General features: G+C 41.5%; 2 protein-coding genes across 2 annotated transcripts; both read left to right on the plus strand.

Annotated features, from left to right (window-relative positions):
* The first annotated feature begins 427 nt into the window (after positions 1 to 427).
* On the plus strand, positions 428 to 6730 carry LOC115666342 (kinesin-like protein KIN-14N). Its single transcript, XM_030588082.2, has 16 exons — positions 428 to 1136; positions 1630 to 1774; positions 1867 to 1976; positions 2055 to 2174; positions 2276 to 2479; positions 2948 to 3157; positions 3252 to 3326; positions 3449 to 3595; positions 3681 to 3816; positions 3925 to 4034; positions 4334 to 4495; positions 4582 to 4796; positions 5118 to 5199; positions 5328 to 5432; positions 5520 to 5624; positions 6089 to 6730. The coding sequence occupies exons 1-16, from the start codon at positions 930 to 932 to the stop codon at positions 6266 to 6268; spliced, it is 2313 nt and encodes a 770-aa protein (XP_030443942.1). The 5' UTR covers positions 428 to 929; the 3' UTR covers positions 6269 to 6730.
* A 4039-nt stretch (positions 6731 to 10769) lies between these two features.
* On the plus strand, positions 10770 to 13942 carry LOC115666642 (transcription factor ILR3). The gene is made up of 5 exons (XM_030588338.2): positions 10770 to 11118; positions 12318 to 12380; positions 12852 to 12929; positions 13093 to 13255; positions 13456 to 13942. The coding sequence occupies exons 1-5, from the start codon at positions 10979 to 10981 to the stop codon at positions 13720 to 13722; spliced, it is 711 nt and encodes a 236-aa protein (XP_030444198.1). The 5' UTR covers positions 10770 to 10978; the 3' UTR covers positions 13723 to 13942.
* The last annotated feature ends 3267 nt before the right edge of the window (positions 13943 to 17209 follow it).

A 17209-nucleotide genomic window follows, 5' to 3' on the forward strand; every position in this document is an offset into this window, starting at 1 on the left:
TTCAAACTCACCCCCCCCCCTCCCCTTCTGTTTTTACCCCGAACCCTAACTGCAGTTAACGTTCTCCAGTCCAATATTGTATATTTTTTATTTCTTCCCCCTTTTTTTAAAAAAAATTTTCAGAAACACGCAACGCTTAAAAAAGGAAAAAGAAAAGAAGGGGGGCCGATTTTTAAACGGTATCCGTCCATCGGGAATGACCGTTTCAACCCCGGGTCGGTCGCCATTTTGCGGGAGCGCCCCCCGCTGGCCGTCTCGGTCGAGGGCTGATATCCCACCGATCGTGTTTACCGCATCTCGAAGCAACGGCCCCGATCCGTTCAAATCCCTTGGGACTCAATCAACGACCGGGCCCCACACCGAGGGCCACTCTCTCTCTCTTTCCGTGCGTCTCGTCTGTGAGGGAGAAGAGTAAAAAAAACTTTTTCTCTTGAGGCTCTTGAAAATGGCGTCGAGGAAGGACCGGGGCAGCAGACCACCACCACCCCCGCTCCAGAACCAGAGCAGCAGCAGCAGCAGCAGCAGCGCCGCCTCCGCCGCCGCCGCCGCCGCGTCGCTCCCTCTCTGATCTCCGGCAATCCTTCTTCGCTTCGTGCGCGCACTCCGCCGATTTGCAGTCGCGGCTCCCCCTCCGAGCATCCGCGCGCGCATGAAGTGGAGATGGAAGCGCGAGCCGGTTGCGGTGCGGTGTGACGTGAAATAAGGTCCGACGAGCTCTAGGCTTTTTGGCCGCGCTTGGCGTTTTTGCTCGGTGACTCTTTTTGTCTGTCTCGTGGTTGCGCGCGCGCGTGAGGAGTGATGCGGACTTGTTTCTGTGGTGACGTGCATGGTTCAGAAGAAGTGCGAGGCCGATGAGCTCGAGGAGCTCGGAGTGACCGGGAAGGAGCGGGGAGATCGATCGGTGGTCGGTGGTGGTGGGGGGGCCGAGGATGGTTGGCACGACGACGGCGGTGGCGGCGGCCAGGCTGAGGAGCCGGGAGGCGTTCTCGGTGGTTAGCAGCGGCCAAGATCTCTGCCCTAGCAGCGCTCCGGCGAGCAATGCCGGCTCCGAGTGCAGCGGGATAGAGTTCACCAGGGAGGACGTCGACGCCCTGATGAATGAGAAGCCGAAATCGAAGAACAAGTTCAATTACAAGGTCCGTGTTTTGCGTTCCGGCATTTATGGTTTGTTTGCGCCATTCGATGTGTCGAATTTCGAGAGTTCTATGTGCTGCATTCGGTTAATTCTGTGCGTATAAAGCCTCTTACTCTTCTTTTCTACCGTCCAGACATCTCTCATGTTTCACACGGCCATTTTTCAGTCAACTAGTTTCGAGTGTTAAAGATGAAGAAGCATGAATCGTGCTGTTTTTTTTAGCAGCTTGAGTGTTTCGAGACATCTACTGCAGTTCTAATTCATCAATTGTTTTTGCTTCTGATCCGGGGCAGCCATGAACTTTCAGTTTTTATCGGAATTGAAATTTTCCCTCGCGTATTTTCTTATGACGCCGGTTTTTAGTTTTCAATGGGATGTGAAGATAGAGCAGAGGAGATCAGTTAGATTAGTGGTCAGCAGATAAAACTAATTTCATTAAGCAAACCTCTTCGTTCATTGTTTTGTCCTTGAATAGTGTTTGTTTGCTTTGTCAGGAGAGATGCGAGAATATGCTGGATTATATAAAAAGGCTGAGGCTTTGCGTCAAATGGTTTCAAGAGCTTGAGGATAGCTATCTACAAGAACAGGAGAGGTTAAGAAATGCCTTGAATTATACTCAGCAAAGGCTTGATGAATTAGGTAAGTGCTTCCTGGGAAATTGTGGATGTTATAGTATTCTCTCCTGTTTGATCAAAGCGTTCAATTTGTTATGTCGATGCATTTTGTAACAGAGGTTTCATCAAAAAATAAGGAGGAAGAGCTGAGTTCTATAATTGTTGAGCTAAGGAAGAATCTTGCTTCGGCTCAGGAGAAACTCGCAAAAGAACAAGCAGAGAAGCTGGTAACTGGTTTATATTCGAGTCATATTCAAATGGTCAGCTTTCGGGAAGTCTAAAAATGGTTTGATCATAATAATCAGGCTGCAGTAGATTCTCTTGCTAAGGAAAGGGAGGGCAGACTCAACAGTGAGAGGTCGCAGGCTTCTCTTTCTGAAGATCTTGCCAAAGCTCAACATGAGCTGTCAAGTGCTAATCAGAGAGTATGTTGCGGATTTCATTGGGTCAAAATTCTTAGTTTTCCAGTTATATGTATGGCTTTTCCTCTGGGAAGTATGCTGATGAAGCTTGTTGCATATTGCAGATTTCGTCAATTAATGACATGTACAAACGGTTACAAGATTACAATGCGAGCTTACAGCAGTACAACAGTAAACTTCAGTCAGATCTTAGTACTTCCAGCGAGAGTCTAAAGAAAAGTGAGAATGATAAAGCAACATTTTTTGAGGAACTCTGCACCTTAAGAGGTCATCATAACTCGCTGAAGGAGCAATATGCTTCAGTGAAAGTGAGGATTTACTTTACTATGAATCTCATATCGTTCTCATCCTGTAAACTGCTCTTGTTTTAAACAGCTCACGGCAGATCAACTCATTGTTTATTTTCCTCGAATTTATGGCCACTATGCTGTAAAGTAATTTTTGGCTACTAAGAGTTTTGGCGATTATGTTCCGAGTCTAACATATACAGGGAGATTGGTGGCTTCATTGGGATTTGAAGTAACAATCATAACTTTTTCGATGTTTTCTTTGCACCGATCAATTTTCATTGGAATCACCATCTGGATGGACGTTTAAAACAGAAACATTATGCATGAGCTCTTACTTATATCATAGTAGGTTTAGACCATCTTTTGTTACTGTTTTATTTAAGGTAGCAAACATGTCGATCTAAAACTAGGTTTAATGCTAATTTGCTCAGGCTAACTTCCTTTTTTGGGTTTAATAGGCTAAAGTCTACTTGGTTATATTGTCAGGCTTCTCAAGAGGAGGCTATGAATCACAAAGAGGTTTTTTCAAATGAGGTAGTATGTTTGAGAGGGGACTTGCAGCAAGTTAGAGATGAACGGGATAGATATCGCGTGGAAGTGGAGGCTCTAACAGTTGAAGTTGTTAAGTACAAAGAATTTACTGGAAAATCTTGCTCTGAGTTGGATCACCTGACGCTAAAATCAAATGAATTGGAGGTTCTCTCTAACATGCTCAGTTTGTAAACAAATATAGTGATTCTATTTGTTACCAAATGATTGTTTGACTAATAGTTGACGTATTTTGTTGTAGGCAAAGTGTTTGTGTCAGAGTGAGCAAATAAGGACTTTGCAGGACAAGCTGATAGTTGCTGAGAGGAGATTGGAGGTAACTTATGGTTTGCTAAAAATAGGAGTGTGCACCCTCGTATGTGTTTTCTCAATAGATAATCAAAATTTGTCATATTAATGTTTCTGTCCATTTTTATAATCCCAAATACCCTTTTTCAGGCATCTGATTTATCCACCCTCGAAACGAGAGCAGAATCTGAAGAACAGAAAAAACTCTTATCTGAATTACAAATCCGTCTAGCCGATGCAGAATTTAAGCTCATTGAGGGAGAGAAATTACGTAAAAAGTTGCACAATACTATCCTGGTATTTATCATCACCGGCAAGACAACACTGTTTATATGATTAACCGTGTCATCATATTCGTAACTTATTTTTGTGTATGCTACAGGAGTTGAAAGGAAATATCCGCGTATTTTGCAGAGTGCGCCCTCTTTTACCAGACGAGAGCAGTTCAGAAGCAAAGGTGATATCCTATCCCACATCCATGGAGGCTCTCGGTCGGGGGATCGATCTAGTTCAAAATGGTGAAGTCTCGATCAAGCGCTGTATTTTGTTCTTTTCTTCTTCTTTTTCTTTTGCAATTGGCTATGTTGTATGATGTAGAAACTCATGTATCTTTCTGCTGTGAACAGGACAAAAATATCCTTTCACATTTGACAAAGTTTTTATGCCCGACTCTTCACAAGAGGATGTTTTTGTTGAAATTTCACAACTTGTACAAAGTGCTCTTGACGGTTACAAGGTAAATTGTCTCGCAAGTCATTAGATACTGTTTCGCTGAATTATCTTAACATGTTGATCTACTGCAATATAGAGAACATGGACATGATTTTTCCAGAGGTAAAATAGTTGATTTTCAAACTAGTCAAGTTTGTCACTATTACATGTGATACGAATTTCATTGCCGAATCTGCTTTCTTGTACTCGTTTGGCCGGAGCTTCCATAAATATCAAAATGCCATCTGCAGAAGCAAGGCAAACGTGCCTTTTTTACATGACGTTAGTTTCTCCAGGATTGAGCTTTTCTTGTTTTGTCTCCAGGTTTGCATTTTTGCTTATGGTCAAACAGGTTCAGGCAAAACCTACACTATGATGGGTACGCCAGGACATGTGGATGAAAAAGGATTGATACCGCGCTCTTTAGAGCAAATATTCCAAACAAAACAATCTCTTCAATCTCAAGGCTGGAAATATGAATTGCAGGCATGAAACTTTTCTATGCAGTTTTTTTGAGGCTGTGTGCTTATTTTCTTGTATGTTTTTCGTGAGTCTGCTGGTTCAAATTCCAGGTGTCGATGTTGGAGATATATAATGAATCAATTCGTGATCTGTTACCATCCAATCGGTCAAGTATTGATTCTACGCGGACAGAAAATGTCAACGCAAAGCAATATGCAATCAAACACGATGCCAATGGAAATACTCATGTTTCTGATTTGACGGTTGTGGATGTTCGTAGCAGCAGAGAGGTTTCCTACCTTTTAAATCATGCTGCTCATAGCAGGTGAGAATATTATATTTTACTTCTTTCAAAGGGCAAAAGAAAAAGAGAGAGACAAGGGAGGAGGCTGCAGAAGAATTGCAAAAAGGGAAGAAGAGAATGTCTACCCTGTTGAATTGAATCTTTTCATCATGTTTTTTCAAGGGAGTGCAATTATCTATATTTTAGATAAGATTTAGGTATGATATTGATAGCTAAAGAATAGGCGAAGCCAAAGCATGCAGCATATTGACTTACCTCTTTTTTTTTTAATTTTAAAAAGAACGATAATTTAGTGATGTGCGGTATATGAGTAATCATCTATGGTATAACCTTTCTCTTCAGGTCTGTTGGCAAGACCCAAATGAACGAGCATTCATCAAGAAGTCATTTTGTTTTTACCTTGCGTATTTCCGGTGTAAATGAGGTATATTCTCCTCCCTTCCTACCTGTTCTGTGTGTGTACATATGCGTGTGGTGTCTTGGAACATAACAAAAATACAATTTTTTTTTCAATTACTATTGTAACCTTGAACTTGTCCTGTGATCTGATAGAGCACTGAACAACAAGTGCAAGGCGTCTTGAATCTCATAGATCTAGCGGGAAGTGAGCGCTTGTCTAAAAGTGGTTCAACTGGTGATCGTTTGAAGGAAACTCAAGTATATTTCTCTTTTGACCTGATTGTAGTTTCTTGTCCTTTGAATATCTCATCTGAGCTATTTTTTTCCCTTTCTTGTGGAATTTAGGCTATTAACAAGAGTTTATCATCCTTAAGTGATGTCATATTTGCTTTGGCCAAGAAGGAGGAGCATGTACCATTCAGAAACTCCAAACTTACTTATCTTCTTCAGGTAACTGAAAGTTGTTGGTTAGCTTTCTTATATCTACTCAAGGCAAAGAAGTATGTGATTTTTTCATTTTGCATATAATTAAAATTTGACTCTTAACTCATCCGAATTACATAAAGACATCTCTTGTTTTTTTAAATGAGTAAATGGTTTCAGCAGAAAACTGGTAGTTAAAAACTGGTTATCTTTGTCATTAGAAAGATTAAGTTTAGGAGATAGTGTGCAGTGACAGTAAATTTGTAAAAATCAGGGGAGTATGTGAGCTTTGTGGCGATTGTAGTTTTAGTTGGAGTGATTGTATACGCGCTTAAGTTGGCAGTTGTCTTGGACGTGGCCAGCAGATCATAAGCTGTGTGGGATCGTGTGTCTGCTATTGGTGAATTTTCGATGAGCAATACTTTTTTCACTTTTCCTCATATTATGGTTGATTTTGAAAAGGCACTGATCTTCGAAGTCTTGGTTAACAGCCTTGTCTAGGTGGAGATTCAAAGACACTAATGTTTGTGAATCTCTCTCCTGATCCCTCATCGGCCGGAGAGTCGCTCTGCTCTCTTCGTTTCGCAGCACGTGTAAATGCTTGTGAGATTGGAGTTCCTCGACGACAGACAAGCATACGGTCCTTGGATTCTCGGTTGAGCTATGGGTGATTGTTTTACCGAAAGGAGCTGTTTTTTTTTGTCAAAAGTTGATATATTTATGCCTTTTAACTCAAGCTTGCGCAAGTGATATCAATGCTAACATAGGCTGGTTGTATTCTGTATAGAGAAGCATTCACTGGGGTGTATCGTCCAAAGTAAATCGTACCCATCTTGTTTGTCCTGACTACTGATAAATACGTGGCATTGGGATTGAGATTTGACACTGTATAAACTGGCTACTCCTCAAGTGGATGAAGAGCTTTTAATTCCGCTCGAAATTCCACAATCTGACACGCATTTGAAAGTAAATCGCTAATCTCTGCTGACCACTAAGAGTTCATCCCAGGTACGATTATCATTCTTGTTCTGGTCCATGTATCTGTTTACTTGCTCAAAACCGGAGTGTATTCACTATTTTCGGATAGATTTGTGCAATTTGATAAGATGTGGGGGTGGCTGATGATAGTTTCACATGGTCTCTTCTGAACTGGCAAAATGAGCCAGTATAGTTTCACTTGTAAAGATCGTGCTTTGAGTGCTTGCTTACGGCTGCTCGTGGTTAGCTACCATCCGATATTTGGTAGTTTGTGAGAACTTGACGCATTCGGACACTCAGGACAAGCAATGCTGCATCTAATTGGATAGTTGTGTACTTCATGTGATTTGCGCATTCCACGATCGCATGTGATGTTGTAAAAATTTGAATGGCTTCGAATCAAGAGAGCAATCAAGTCGGACTTTGAAGCGTGATATCACTTTCCTTAAGGATTTATTTGCCCCACAATGCTGCTAATGGTCACCGGCAAAAATCCTCCAGGATACAACAAAGTCTCAAAATGAGAATACTAGATAGCAATTCTAGTATTTCTCCAGGGTCTCTCTAGGAAACAATTGAAAATGATGGCCGTAGTTTTTCGAAAGAAGACTTGAAAAAATTGATTGATTTTTCCTTCTTGCCAAAAACTGACATATATAGAAATCGATCTTCATAGGCAACTCTTCACGAAAGGTTGCAAAGCTAACAAAGATATTCCTTCGGAAGAAGTTGCAAACTGAACAAATGCAACCCTTCGGAAAAGGTTGAAAACTGAACAAGTATAATCTCCGAAAGTTGTCTTGAAAAGACACATGTAAAATTCGGAATAAAATGAAATAAAAAATATATATAAATAAAATTCCGAATTTTCATAATTTCGAAAATTATTTAATAAACAAAAAACAACCTTTCAACTAATAAAGATTAAGGAGATAACCTTACGAAATAAAATAAAAAATAAAGGGATTAGAGCTAATTAAACCGCGGCAATTATTCGCGCACCTGCACGCGGGTATTGTGTGGACTAGCACACACCCCATTGTCTTCACTCTAAGGAGTAAGAAGACACTCACAGTTATAAAATGGCCCACTTACCCAAAACTTTCCTATGTGGGACAAAGGAAAAAGCATTGTTTTGTTTGTTTTACAAACAAACGTCCAACATGTGATAGTTCGGAGCTTTCATGTGCTCCAACCGTTATGTCAGTGTATATCGCGAGAAATTATCATCGTACCTATAGTAATCACGTGTTTTACTGATCATGTTTCTCCTGAATTAGGCCATTTTGCACGTGGCACCTTGTAAGGGGTGTGGGTTTTTTTTGGCTAGTTGGAGAAAAAGTGGCTCCATAAAGCCAGTGGTCTCTTTTTGACTTTCCGGGCCCGATTTGTAATTGGAATTGGGTCGTTTCCCTTTCACCCGATGCGATCGAGAAAATAAGACCCGGATGGAAACGCAATAGCGATTCCGTGAAGTCATTGGTTCCTTCTTTTGAAAAAAACAAAGGAAGGAAGGAATTTTCTGCAACATGTTTAGTTATTCTATGGCAAAGTTGAGTGGAGATCACATGACTTCGGCAGAGGAGAGATGGGGGTGTCTGACTAGGAGTTGTCATGTCTTGGACTTGGTTTGGGGTCACATGTCGTCTTTTTCTTCTGTGGCAGTTACTTGTCCTTTTCCAAAAAATTTTATTGTAATTTTTGGACTATCTCGGATAGAACTTGTAAAAAATTTGTATCTAGATATGATATGGAAATGCAAGTTGGGGAAAGAAGAAGAAGAAGAAGAGGGGAATATCGCTTAATGTGCAATTAAATCTTTAGGTATGATGCTTAATTTCGATGGAAAATCTTCAATTTTTTCAATGAAAGAAATCTGGAAGAAGTTGTATCTTTACTTGTCTGGAAAACCCTTGGATGATATGAAGGCAATATGCATGAGCATCTTCCGAGGAATTAGACCTTAAAAGAACTTATTGCCAGTCCGGTCCCTATTAAGATTAAATAAACCGAGTATCAACTAATGCTCATCGCGACTTGCCATACTCATATTGATTCCACAAGAAAGGCCCGGTATTCACATTTCTTAGTGGGAAGTCCTAGTGTTTACCGGACCCTTTTGAAGTTTGTCCCGATCGTTAGCGATCACGAAACGATTTCGGCAGTCATGTCCCGGTTATTGAAACTTAGCGAGCCGATGCGGCATGGTTACCATCTTCCACGGGCAATGACCCTTCCGAGGCTTCGAAAGGCCAACCATGTTGTTAGTGGTGTCCCCATCCGAGCCTGTACAACGACCCGGAGTTTGTGCGCGAAACTGAAGAGGACCACCAAATCTATTCTCCAAAATGGAGATCGTCCGAATTGATAGATGCCCTGCTTTCAGAAACAAAAAGGGGGAGATTCCTCCATAATCTCACAAAATCCCACCTTCTTCGCCGATTTCAGAGGCCTCCACTTATTACCGGAATGAAAACTTTGGGTTATTTGTCCCACCACATTTCCTATTATCCGTAGATAAGATAGGGTTGCAAAACAAAAATGATCGCCAGCGTTGCCAAAGCCAAGTTGTTCCTCTCTCCATGTGCATGGGTGGTTTGAAAATTGTCCGCAAAAGTCTCTTCCAAGAATCGATATTCATGAATCTGCTACCGGTGCTGACCGTACAGATTCCACGTGTGCACAGAAAGGTCCAACCCGAAAACTTAAGCCTAATAGGTAAAGAAAGACACGCCACACATAAAAATAAACTAGGCATAACTGACTTTAATACCATATTGGCATGTCCAAACCAAAAATTAGGTGGATAATCTCATGCGTGTGAAGAATACATTGACCCCCGTAAACAAGCGATCCCTGAAGCTTTAATACGCACTATCTTCAATTTCTATTTTACATGAGACGTTTTATTTAATTTTGTACGTCGCGAAGAGTGCGCGTGATTGATAAAGAAAAGTTGACCTGAAAAGAGCGCGGGACAATTGGAGATGCTCCACTGGAAGGGGAAAACAGTCGAACTTTCAACAAATTTCATTTGAAATCCAAAATTTTATCAAATTTTATATGCCCTCGGGCTTCCCTTTTGGCATCGGCACTTTTCGAGGAGAGAGAGAGAGAGAGAGTAAAGGGTGCAAGGAGCCGCATCATCTTGTAGGTAAGGCATTCACCGGTCCAGGGCCATTGATGTCCCACCACTACCGTTTTGAATAATCACTTGCAACAGCCAATAGGACATATCGAAGCCGACATCGACATGTCGGCTTCGGGTCGCACCTCGCATTATCTTTCTATGCTCCACTTGGCAATATTACATTACAATTATTTACGTACGTGCTGACTTAGATGACAAGAGAACTCGCTCTTCTATTGGTAATTTCGGGTTCAAGTCTGATTGGATACTTGATGAGTAAAGTCTTGAATGCACCGGTCCGAGACGGACGCTATTGGACCGCTGTATTAACCATATAGCGAAATCAAAATATTTCTTTATTAAGTATGCTTAGCGAGTGTTAGAAAAAGAAAACTCTAATTTAACGATTCTAATAAAATGTTATTCAGCATAATGGGCTTAATTTATGTCATAAGTGCGCCTATCACTCCCACGCCATTAAATAAAACTGTGGAATATACTCGGCATTGTGTTCCCGACGTAAGGTTTAGAAAACTTTGTTAGGGTAACTAAAATGATGAATTTAGGTATGCAATTTCCAGATGAACAAACTTTGTCCTAACAAAAAGGATAAGTCTCTTAGCTTTTTCGGTCGCGAATTAATGGATGCTTATGTCGATTCTAGTAATTTCTCATAAGCAAAAATGATTTCGAAAGGCGATCATGCACTGTACATAACCAGTTTGGTAAATTCTCATTTGCCTCAATTACGAGAATATTTGTAGATATTAGAAAGGACATAGCTTTATTTTTGTCACGTTATTTGTTATTTTTAAAGAAAACGACACGAATGGCTCGTATGCAATGTCGTCCCTGAACTTTTAATTGGTTCAACACAAACCCTGAACTTCCAAATATTTCATAAAAGACATCAAATAAATTAAAAATTCAAGGACGATTTACGTACCGGGTCAAAGTTCAGGAACTACGTTAGCATAAACGAAAAATTCAGGAGCGATACTGTGCATCGGACTAAACTTAGGATATTAATTGCCACTTGTTTTACACCTCGTGAGAGTCCGACCTCATTTCATCCCCAAATTGGCTCCGGGAAGAAGGCCCCAATTCTCTGCAAACGCGGTTTCCTCCACGACCGGGGTCCGAACATCCGACCACCACGGCCACCTCCTTTCCCCCCGCAATCTGAAGCGCCGCCCCGCGAATTCTTCCGATTCGCCGTGCGTGCGGCAACGGCCCGGGGATCGGGTTGGCTTCTTTCCGGCGGCCGTCCGAGATGGTGTCTCCGGAGCACACGAATTGGATCTACGACTGCGGCCTGATCGACGACATCGCCGTGGCCGACGGGGATTTCCAGGTCTCCGGCTCCGGATACCCGTGGCCCGTTCAGCCTCTCAACGGATCTTCCATTTTCAGGTCTTACTCCGATCCGTTTGTTCGTTCTTTGTTTGTTTGTCTCGCAAATTAGGGCTTTAAACGGGATGGAATGGTGGTTTCAATCGAGGATGACGTCTCCGGTCGTCATGTGAAGGAATGCTAGTTTCTGTGGTTTTGAGGAATTCGTAGGTGTATGCTGTATTGGATTCGGATTTTAGCTTCGGTCTCTGTGGATGATAAGTTGAAGGACCTGTGTTATTTGTCAATCCAATAGGAAAATCACTGCTCAGCAAAATCTTGGCCCCTAATTTTGGGGAAAACCGTAAAGTTCAAATTTTGTGCTTGTATCTGTCGCCCCTAGCTCAAAAGGGGGCTCATGCACTCCACTCCTTAGCTTCGGGCGAAGAAGCGAGGAGCTGAGGGAGCGACTTGAACCTGTAATTGTAGCCCGGGCAAGGTTATACTCTGCCGTTGCGTTATTTTCGCCAGTTGCGCATGTGTTTGCTGGCGCAGCCATCGAGGCTGTCTTTGCTGCGTAAACGAGAATAAGTGGGAAATCTCCTTAGGCCATGGCTTTTGCTGCATTTGGATGAGCTCACATTTTGAGTGTGTGGAGGAATGAACATTGAATATTAGGTTCCTGTTTGGTTCGAGAAGATGAGCTTGACTTGCGCTATATCCTTAAAGTATCTGAAGAACATTATTTTTTAATATGATTATTAGCCCAGTCCTCATTGTTTGTATTATCAAAATTTAATTGTTTCGGGGTTGTATTTCCGGTGGCTTCCTTAGACTTGGGTTTCTCAGCATTATCCAAAGGAGCTTGCTCTGTCAGGAGTTAACCCTTGCAAAGACATTTTTGGTTGGTCGAAGTAGACTTCCATTTCAACTCTTTGACTCTTTCCATTTGGTTGGTTTCTGAAACTGCACAATATCTGTGAATCTGTTAAATTCCCGAGATTCCGCTAATTTGAAATGACGGGATTCCAAATTCTTAGGATGCTTAGGCACACCGATTGGATCAAGATTTATGGATGATTACTTTCTGGTTGGGCTTGCTAATGTAAAGGATTATTTTGAATTGGATGGACCATGAAGGCTTGCGCTGTGGGTGTATGTATTTCTGTAGTATTGAAGTGAGTGTAGCACGTGAGCTGATTTTGTATGGTTAAGAATTCACCGTCTTCTTTTTGCTTTGTTTGTCTGTTGGATTTCTTACACTTGTATTTTTTGTGTAGCACGGAAATTGATGGTTCCTTTGGGGAGTCAGATGGAGTGAAGGAAAATGGCTCAAAAAAGAGGTATCTGTTTCTATGTTAAATTGCAAAGCGAGGATTGGAGTTAAATTTTCTCTGTTTCCAGTTTTTCCAAGTTATTTGATATAATTGCGTTGAACCTTCTGGAAGTGGATATGGTCACCATGTAAGAGACCAACTCAAATTATGGCTGCATTGCAAGGATTTGTGGTTATGGTTTCAGTAATAGCCTGTGCTCATGATCAATGCTAATGCTGAGTACATGTTAGCAGAATGGTGTATGTTTTAGTTCACGATTGCCTGACTGGATATTCTTTCTACTGTGGTAATTGAAGACTTAAGTCTGGCTGAATTTGGGCTTAGGAAATGAAGATTGTCACATCCTTGTTTGAAATTTGAACTTGGATTTTTTGTCAGCTGTGCACGTATAACGTATTTTGATTTGCTTGAGGAGGATATTGCAGGGATCGGTTTATGCCGGATTCTTGTTTATTTAATTTGGAGCTGTTGCTGCAGGGTTAGAACTGAATCATGCGGTGCTTCTGGTTCCAAGGCATGTAGGGAGAAGTTGCGCAGAGATAGACTAAATGACAAGTAAACCTCTCGTCTGCCCCATGTACACTCTTGCATGCATATGCACACAGATTGTCCTTGTCATAATCACTTGCATACAGTTGCCCTCTCACTTCAGCTTTTTGCTGAAAGAAAAACAAAACCGTCTCATGCTTTTAACGTAGTACAATGTTATAACTGGTAGGTTTTTGGAATTGGCGTCTCTCCTTGATCCTGGAAGGCCTCCGAAGACTGACAAGGCCGCCATATTGATAGATGCTGTTCGAATGGTGACCCAGTTGCGTGGTGAAGCTCAGAAATTGAAGGACTCAAGCAGTAGTCTCCAAGAGAAAATCAAAGAGTTGAAAGTGAGTCTGCTATGTTCTATAAACATTTGGAGAATTAAACTTAGACATGTTCCCTCCCTTTGTTCAGTTTGAGTGTTTTAATTCTATCAAAATATATAGGCTTTTCCCCTCAATTCCAATAAGCCTTTTGGGCATTGATCATTATTTGAAATGGTTGATTGAAACTGTTCAGTGTCTTACATTTGCTTTCACATTTGTAGACTGAGAAAAATGAGCTTCGTGACGAGAAGCAAAGATTGAAAGCAGAGAAGGAGAAGTTGGAACACCAGTTGAAGGCCACGAATGCACAACCAAGCTTCTTGCCTCCACCTCCTGCAATTCCTGCGGCTTTTGCGACCCAAGGCCAAGGCCCCGGAAACAAGTTGGTGCCTTTCCTTGGTTACCCTGGTGTTGCCATGTGGCAATTCATGCCTCCAGCGACTGTTGATACCTCACAAGATCATGTTCTCCGCCCACCAGTTGCTTAAGTTGGCAACGTCGGATCATATGGGCTGGCTTTCATTTGATCCTCAATATTTGTATCAGTTTGTCATGTTTATTGGCTGTTTTAGCTTTTGCTGGAAGTGTACTGACTGCTTTTTGTTGGACGAGTAGCATGTCTCCAATCAGAACTATCATGACTTATGATGGTTTCACTTGTAAATTTCGCCAATTTTATAATGTAGCTGTCTTTCAAGTTTTATTTCCTGGTGGATTCTTCTCTATGTTTTCATCTTGCGGCTGCCCTTTAAGCCTCTTTATCATGATTCATGGGTATGTTTGCGGTTAGATTTTTCTGCAACAAGACGCATCTCAGTGAAGTCTTGGATGGATTTAATTACCAATCTATTTTGGTGAAATTTCGTTATCTGCTTTGAATTTGTGTAGAAACTTGTCTCTTTTAATTTCGATTCCCTTTTCGGCATTCGTTATTCATCAATAACAGTTTATAGCAAATAATGCAAACTTGACGGTTCTTGTTGAAATATTGGAGATGTCAACACACTGTCTATAATGGCCACAGGTCAAGGGAAGCTCATCTTCAGCCAAGGCTTCGCTTTGCCACTCTAAGCATAGGCGAATATTGGATTTGAAGCATCGTTCCCGAAATGGTCTCTGATTTTCTGAGTCTCAAATTTGCCAAAAATTAGGTTCTCTGTCTCTTCAGTCCTCGTATAATAGACTTTCCCATATAAAAGGCATGAAACCACCTGGGACAGAGTATCAATGTGTACAGTAAACTCTCTCCAGTTTCGATTTTGTAATGAATGTGAAAAAAGAAATTCCTCCTTTATGTGAACACCAAATAATGTATGTTGGAGATTTGGATGAGACTGTCTGTGGCCGTAAATGGTTTGTCCAGAAGCAAAACAATACTGATTTAACACATCTGCCAACTACTGGCACTCTGTAACAATCCATCGAGGAAGAAAAAGGAACCGTCTGTATAAACGAGATGTGATAGGGTTGGGGAATTCTATCTAGCTTGATGCCTTTTATGCGTCAAGCCTCTATTGCATCGTGCATCAGTACAGACGACACATTTGCCTCAACAATTGGAGAAAGTGGATTGCCCTGTCGAATTCCTCTTGAGGGTTGGAAGTATTGAAGAGGCACTTTTGTTCATCTTGACGCTAAAAGTTGCAGTTTTCACGCACTGTGCTATCCATTTCACCTAAACATCCAACAGAGCCCATTTTCTTGTTAAGAAATCTCATCCGACCCTGTCATAAGCTTTATTCATACCCAGACATCCTTTTCTTTTCCATACCCTCAATTGGTTCACCACTTCATGGACTAACAAAATGTTGTCCATAATCTGTATTCCTTCAACAACGGCACTTTGTTCCGAGGAAACCAAGAATGGCAGCCGAGTTTTAAGTCTAAAAGCCAGAACTTCGGCAACAGCCTTATAAGTTGAGACTACAAAGGCTTCTAGGGCTGTATTGGTCAAGATTTCAGGGTTGGGAAGCTAGGGTGGGAAGCTAGGGAATCAGTGTAACTCTGTAACCTATTGTCTTTATTTAGCTCTGGATTGAGGGTCCCTGATTCGAAAAACTTCTGCACCTCTTGAAACACATCTTTAATATTACACCCATTTTCGTGGTCAAATAGGCCATTCATACCATCTGGGCCAGGTGCCTTGAGTGATCCCCAGTTCAAAAACAGCTTTTTGAACTTCCTCTCCATAAAGCATTACTCCTTTCAGCATTCCCCAAAACAGGACAGTCTGCAATAACTGGTTCAAAGTTTTGAGGCCTCTTCAAAAAATCGTTATGGTCACCCTGCTTGAGTTGCTGTGGCTCTCTGCACCGTTCATCATCGGAGATTGTATTATTTGGTATTGATAAGTCTAGGAGATTTAGTTATATTGGAACAAACAGGTCATAGGCAAGCTTGAAGTTCGCATGCGAGGACAATGGAAAGTCCACAACGACGATAGAGACAAAAATTTGGTAGTTGTTTGTCCCCTCGTCTTCAATTATGCTGATAAATTTGCTTTGCACTTAACTGTTAGCTTATGCTCCAAGTAAATGGCAGTAGCACAACGTGTTAGCTCGATTCACAAGCCTCAGAAAAAATTAGAGTAGAACTACGGTTCCACAAATTGCCATCGACCTCTAGGCTGGGCATAGTCTAACTTGTCGTCGCTCTCCATGGGTTCGGACACCATTTGATCATTCTAGGACTTTATGGTCCATGAGAACATACTGGAATTGAATAATCAGGTAGCTGTAGAGGAGCTGATACGTCGAAAATTTTCACAGGAATCGCAGTATCACTTTAGTCATAGCTTCGTTGTGTAGAAATATTTTAGGGCCTCTTCGTTTAATCAAGGGAGGATTTGCCGGAAGCGGTAAAAGGAAAGGAAATGCCTTGGTGGTGGATTCTAGACAATTGGAAGTTTGGAACCATGACACGGATCATTTCGTCGACCTTCACAGGAATAATCAATGAGGGTATCATCACTACTTTGCTATTCTGTTAAACTGGTTTCAATGGTGCGACGTGGTTGACTTGTGCCGATGGAGTAATCGGAAGTCCTAGAGTTTTGAGCACGGGGAGAGTATGCTACGCAGGCTAGCAGGATCTAACCAAGATTGACTGTGAGGAGGAAGTCCCGCCTGACGTCCGGGAGAAAATCGTCTTGGATGTAATTCACGAACAAGAATTCACTGAAACACCCACTGCCAAGCACTCACGAATGCGGCGCTTCAAGACTGTGCACAGTAATAGCGCTTCTTGAGCACTCACACGGCATGCACGCTTGTGGCTACGCTATCAAACCCAAGTTATATATCCGAAACAATCTTGGTGGAATCCCACTGGTTGTTCTTTCTTTAGTTTCCTTCTTTGCTTTTCTTGGACCGACCTTGAAGGAGTTGATTTTCTTTCTTGACTCGGTCCCACACAAAGTCCATGTTGGACTTTCAAGTTCTGTGGCCGAACTCCTCAGGATAATATCTATCCATGGATTTCAAAACAAAATTTATTTCTTTCCTTCCTTTCTCTGACCTTTGTTAGATCGAGTCAAAGTCCAACTCAAATTCCACAATTCACTTTCCAAATTCAGCCGCTCCGTCCAACGCGCAGTAGATTTTTTTCGTTCTTTTCTTTTTCTTGAAATTTATATTTTCGCTCCGTGCTCAAACTCGAGACATATTTTCAATACCACGAAATCTAAACTCAAAATGGATGATGATCCTTGTGATAAGATGCTTTTGCTTTCAGAAGCAAAAAGGGGAGATTACCACAGTTCCACAAATCCCACCTTCTTTCCCAATTTCAGGGGTTAATTTCAAAAAAAAGCATCAACTTTAGGTCGAGGGATAATTCTGGCCCGAACTTTTTTTTGTTTCATAAAAAAGCACCAACTTTAGGTCAAGGGACAATTCTGGCCCGAACTTTTTTTTGTCCCATAAAAAAGCATCAACTTTAGGTCAATGGACAATTTTGGCCCGAACTTTTTTTTGT

The sequence above is a fragment of the Syzygium oleosum genome, unplaced genomic scaffold (assembly GCF_021117445.2).
Source record: "Syzygium oleosum isolate NSW1041296 unplaced genomic scaffold, Sole_v2.1 Sole_v2.05, whole genome shotgun sequence".
NCBI classification, from domain to species: Eukaryota; Viridiplantae; Streptophyta; class Magnoliopsida; order Myrtales; family Myrtaceae; genus Syzygium; species Syzygium oleosum.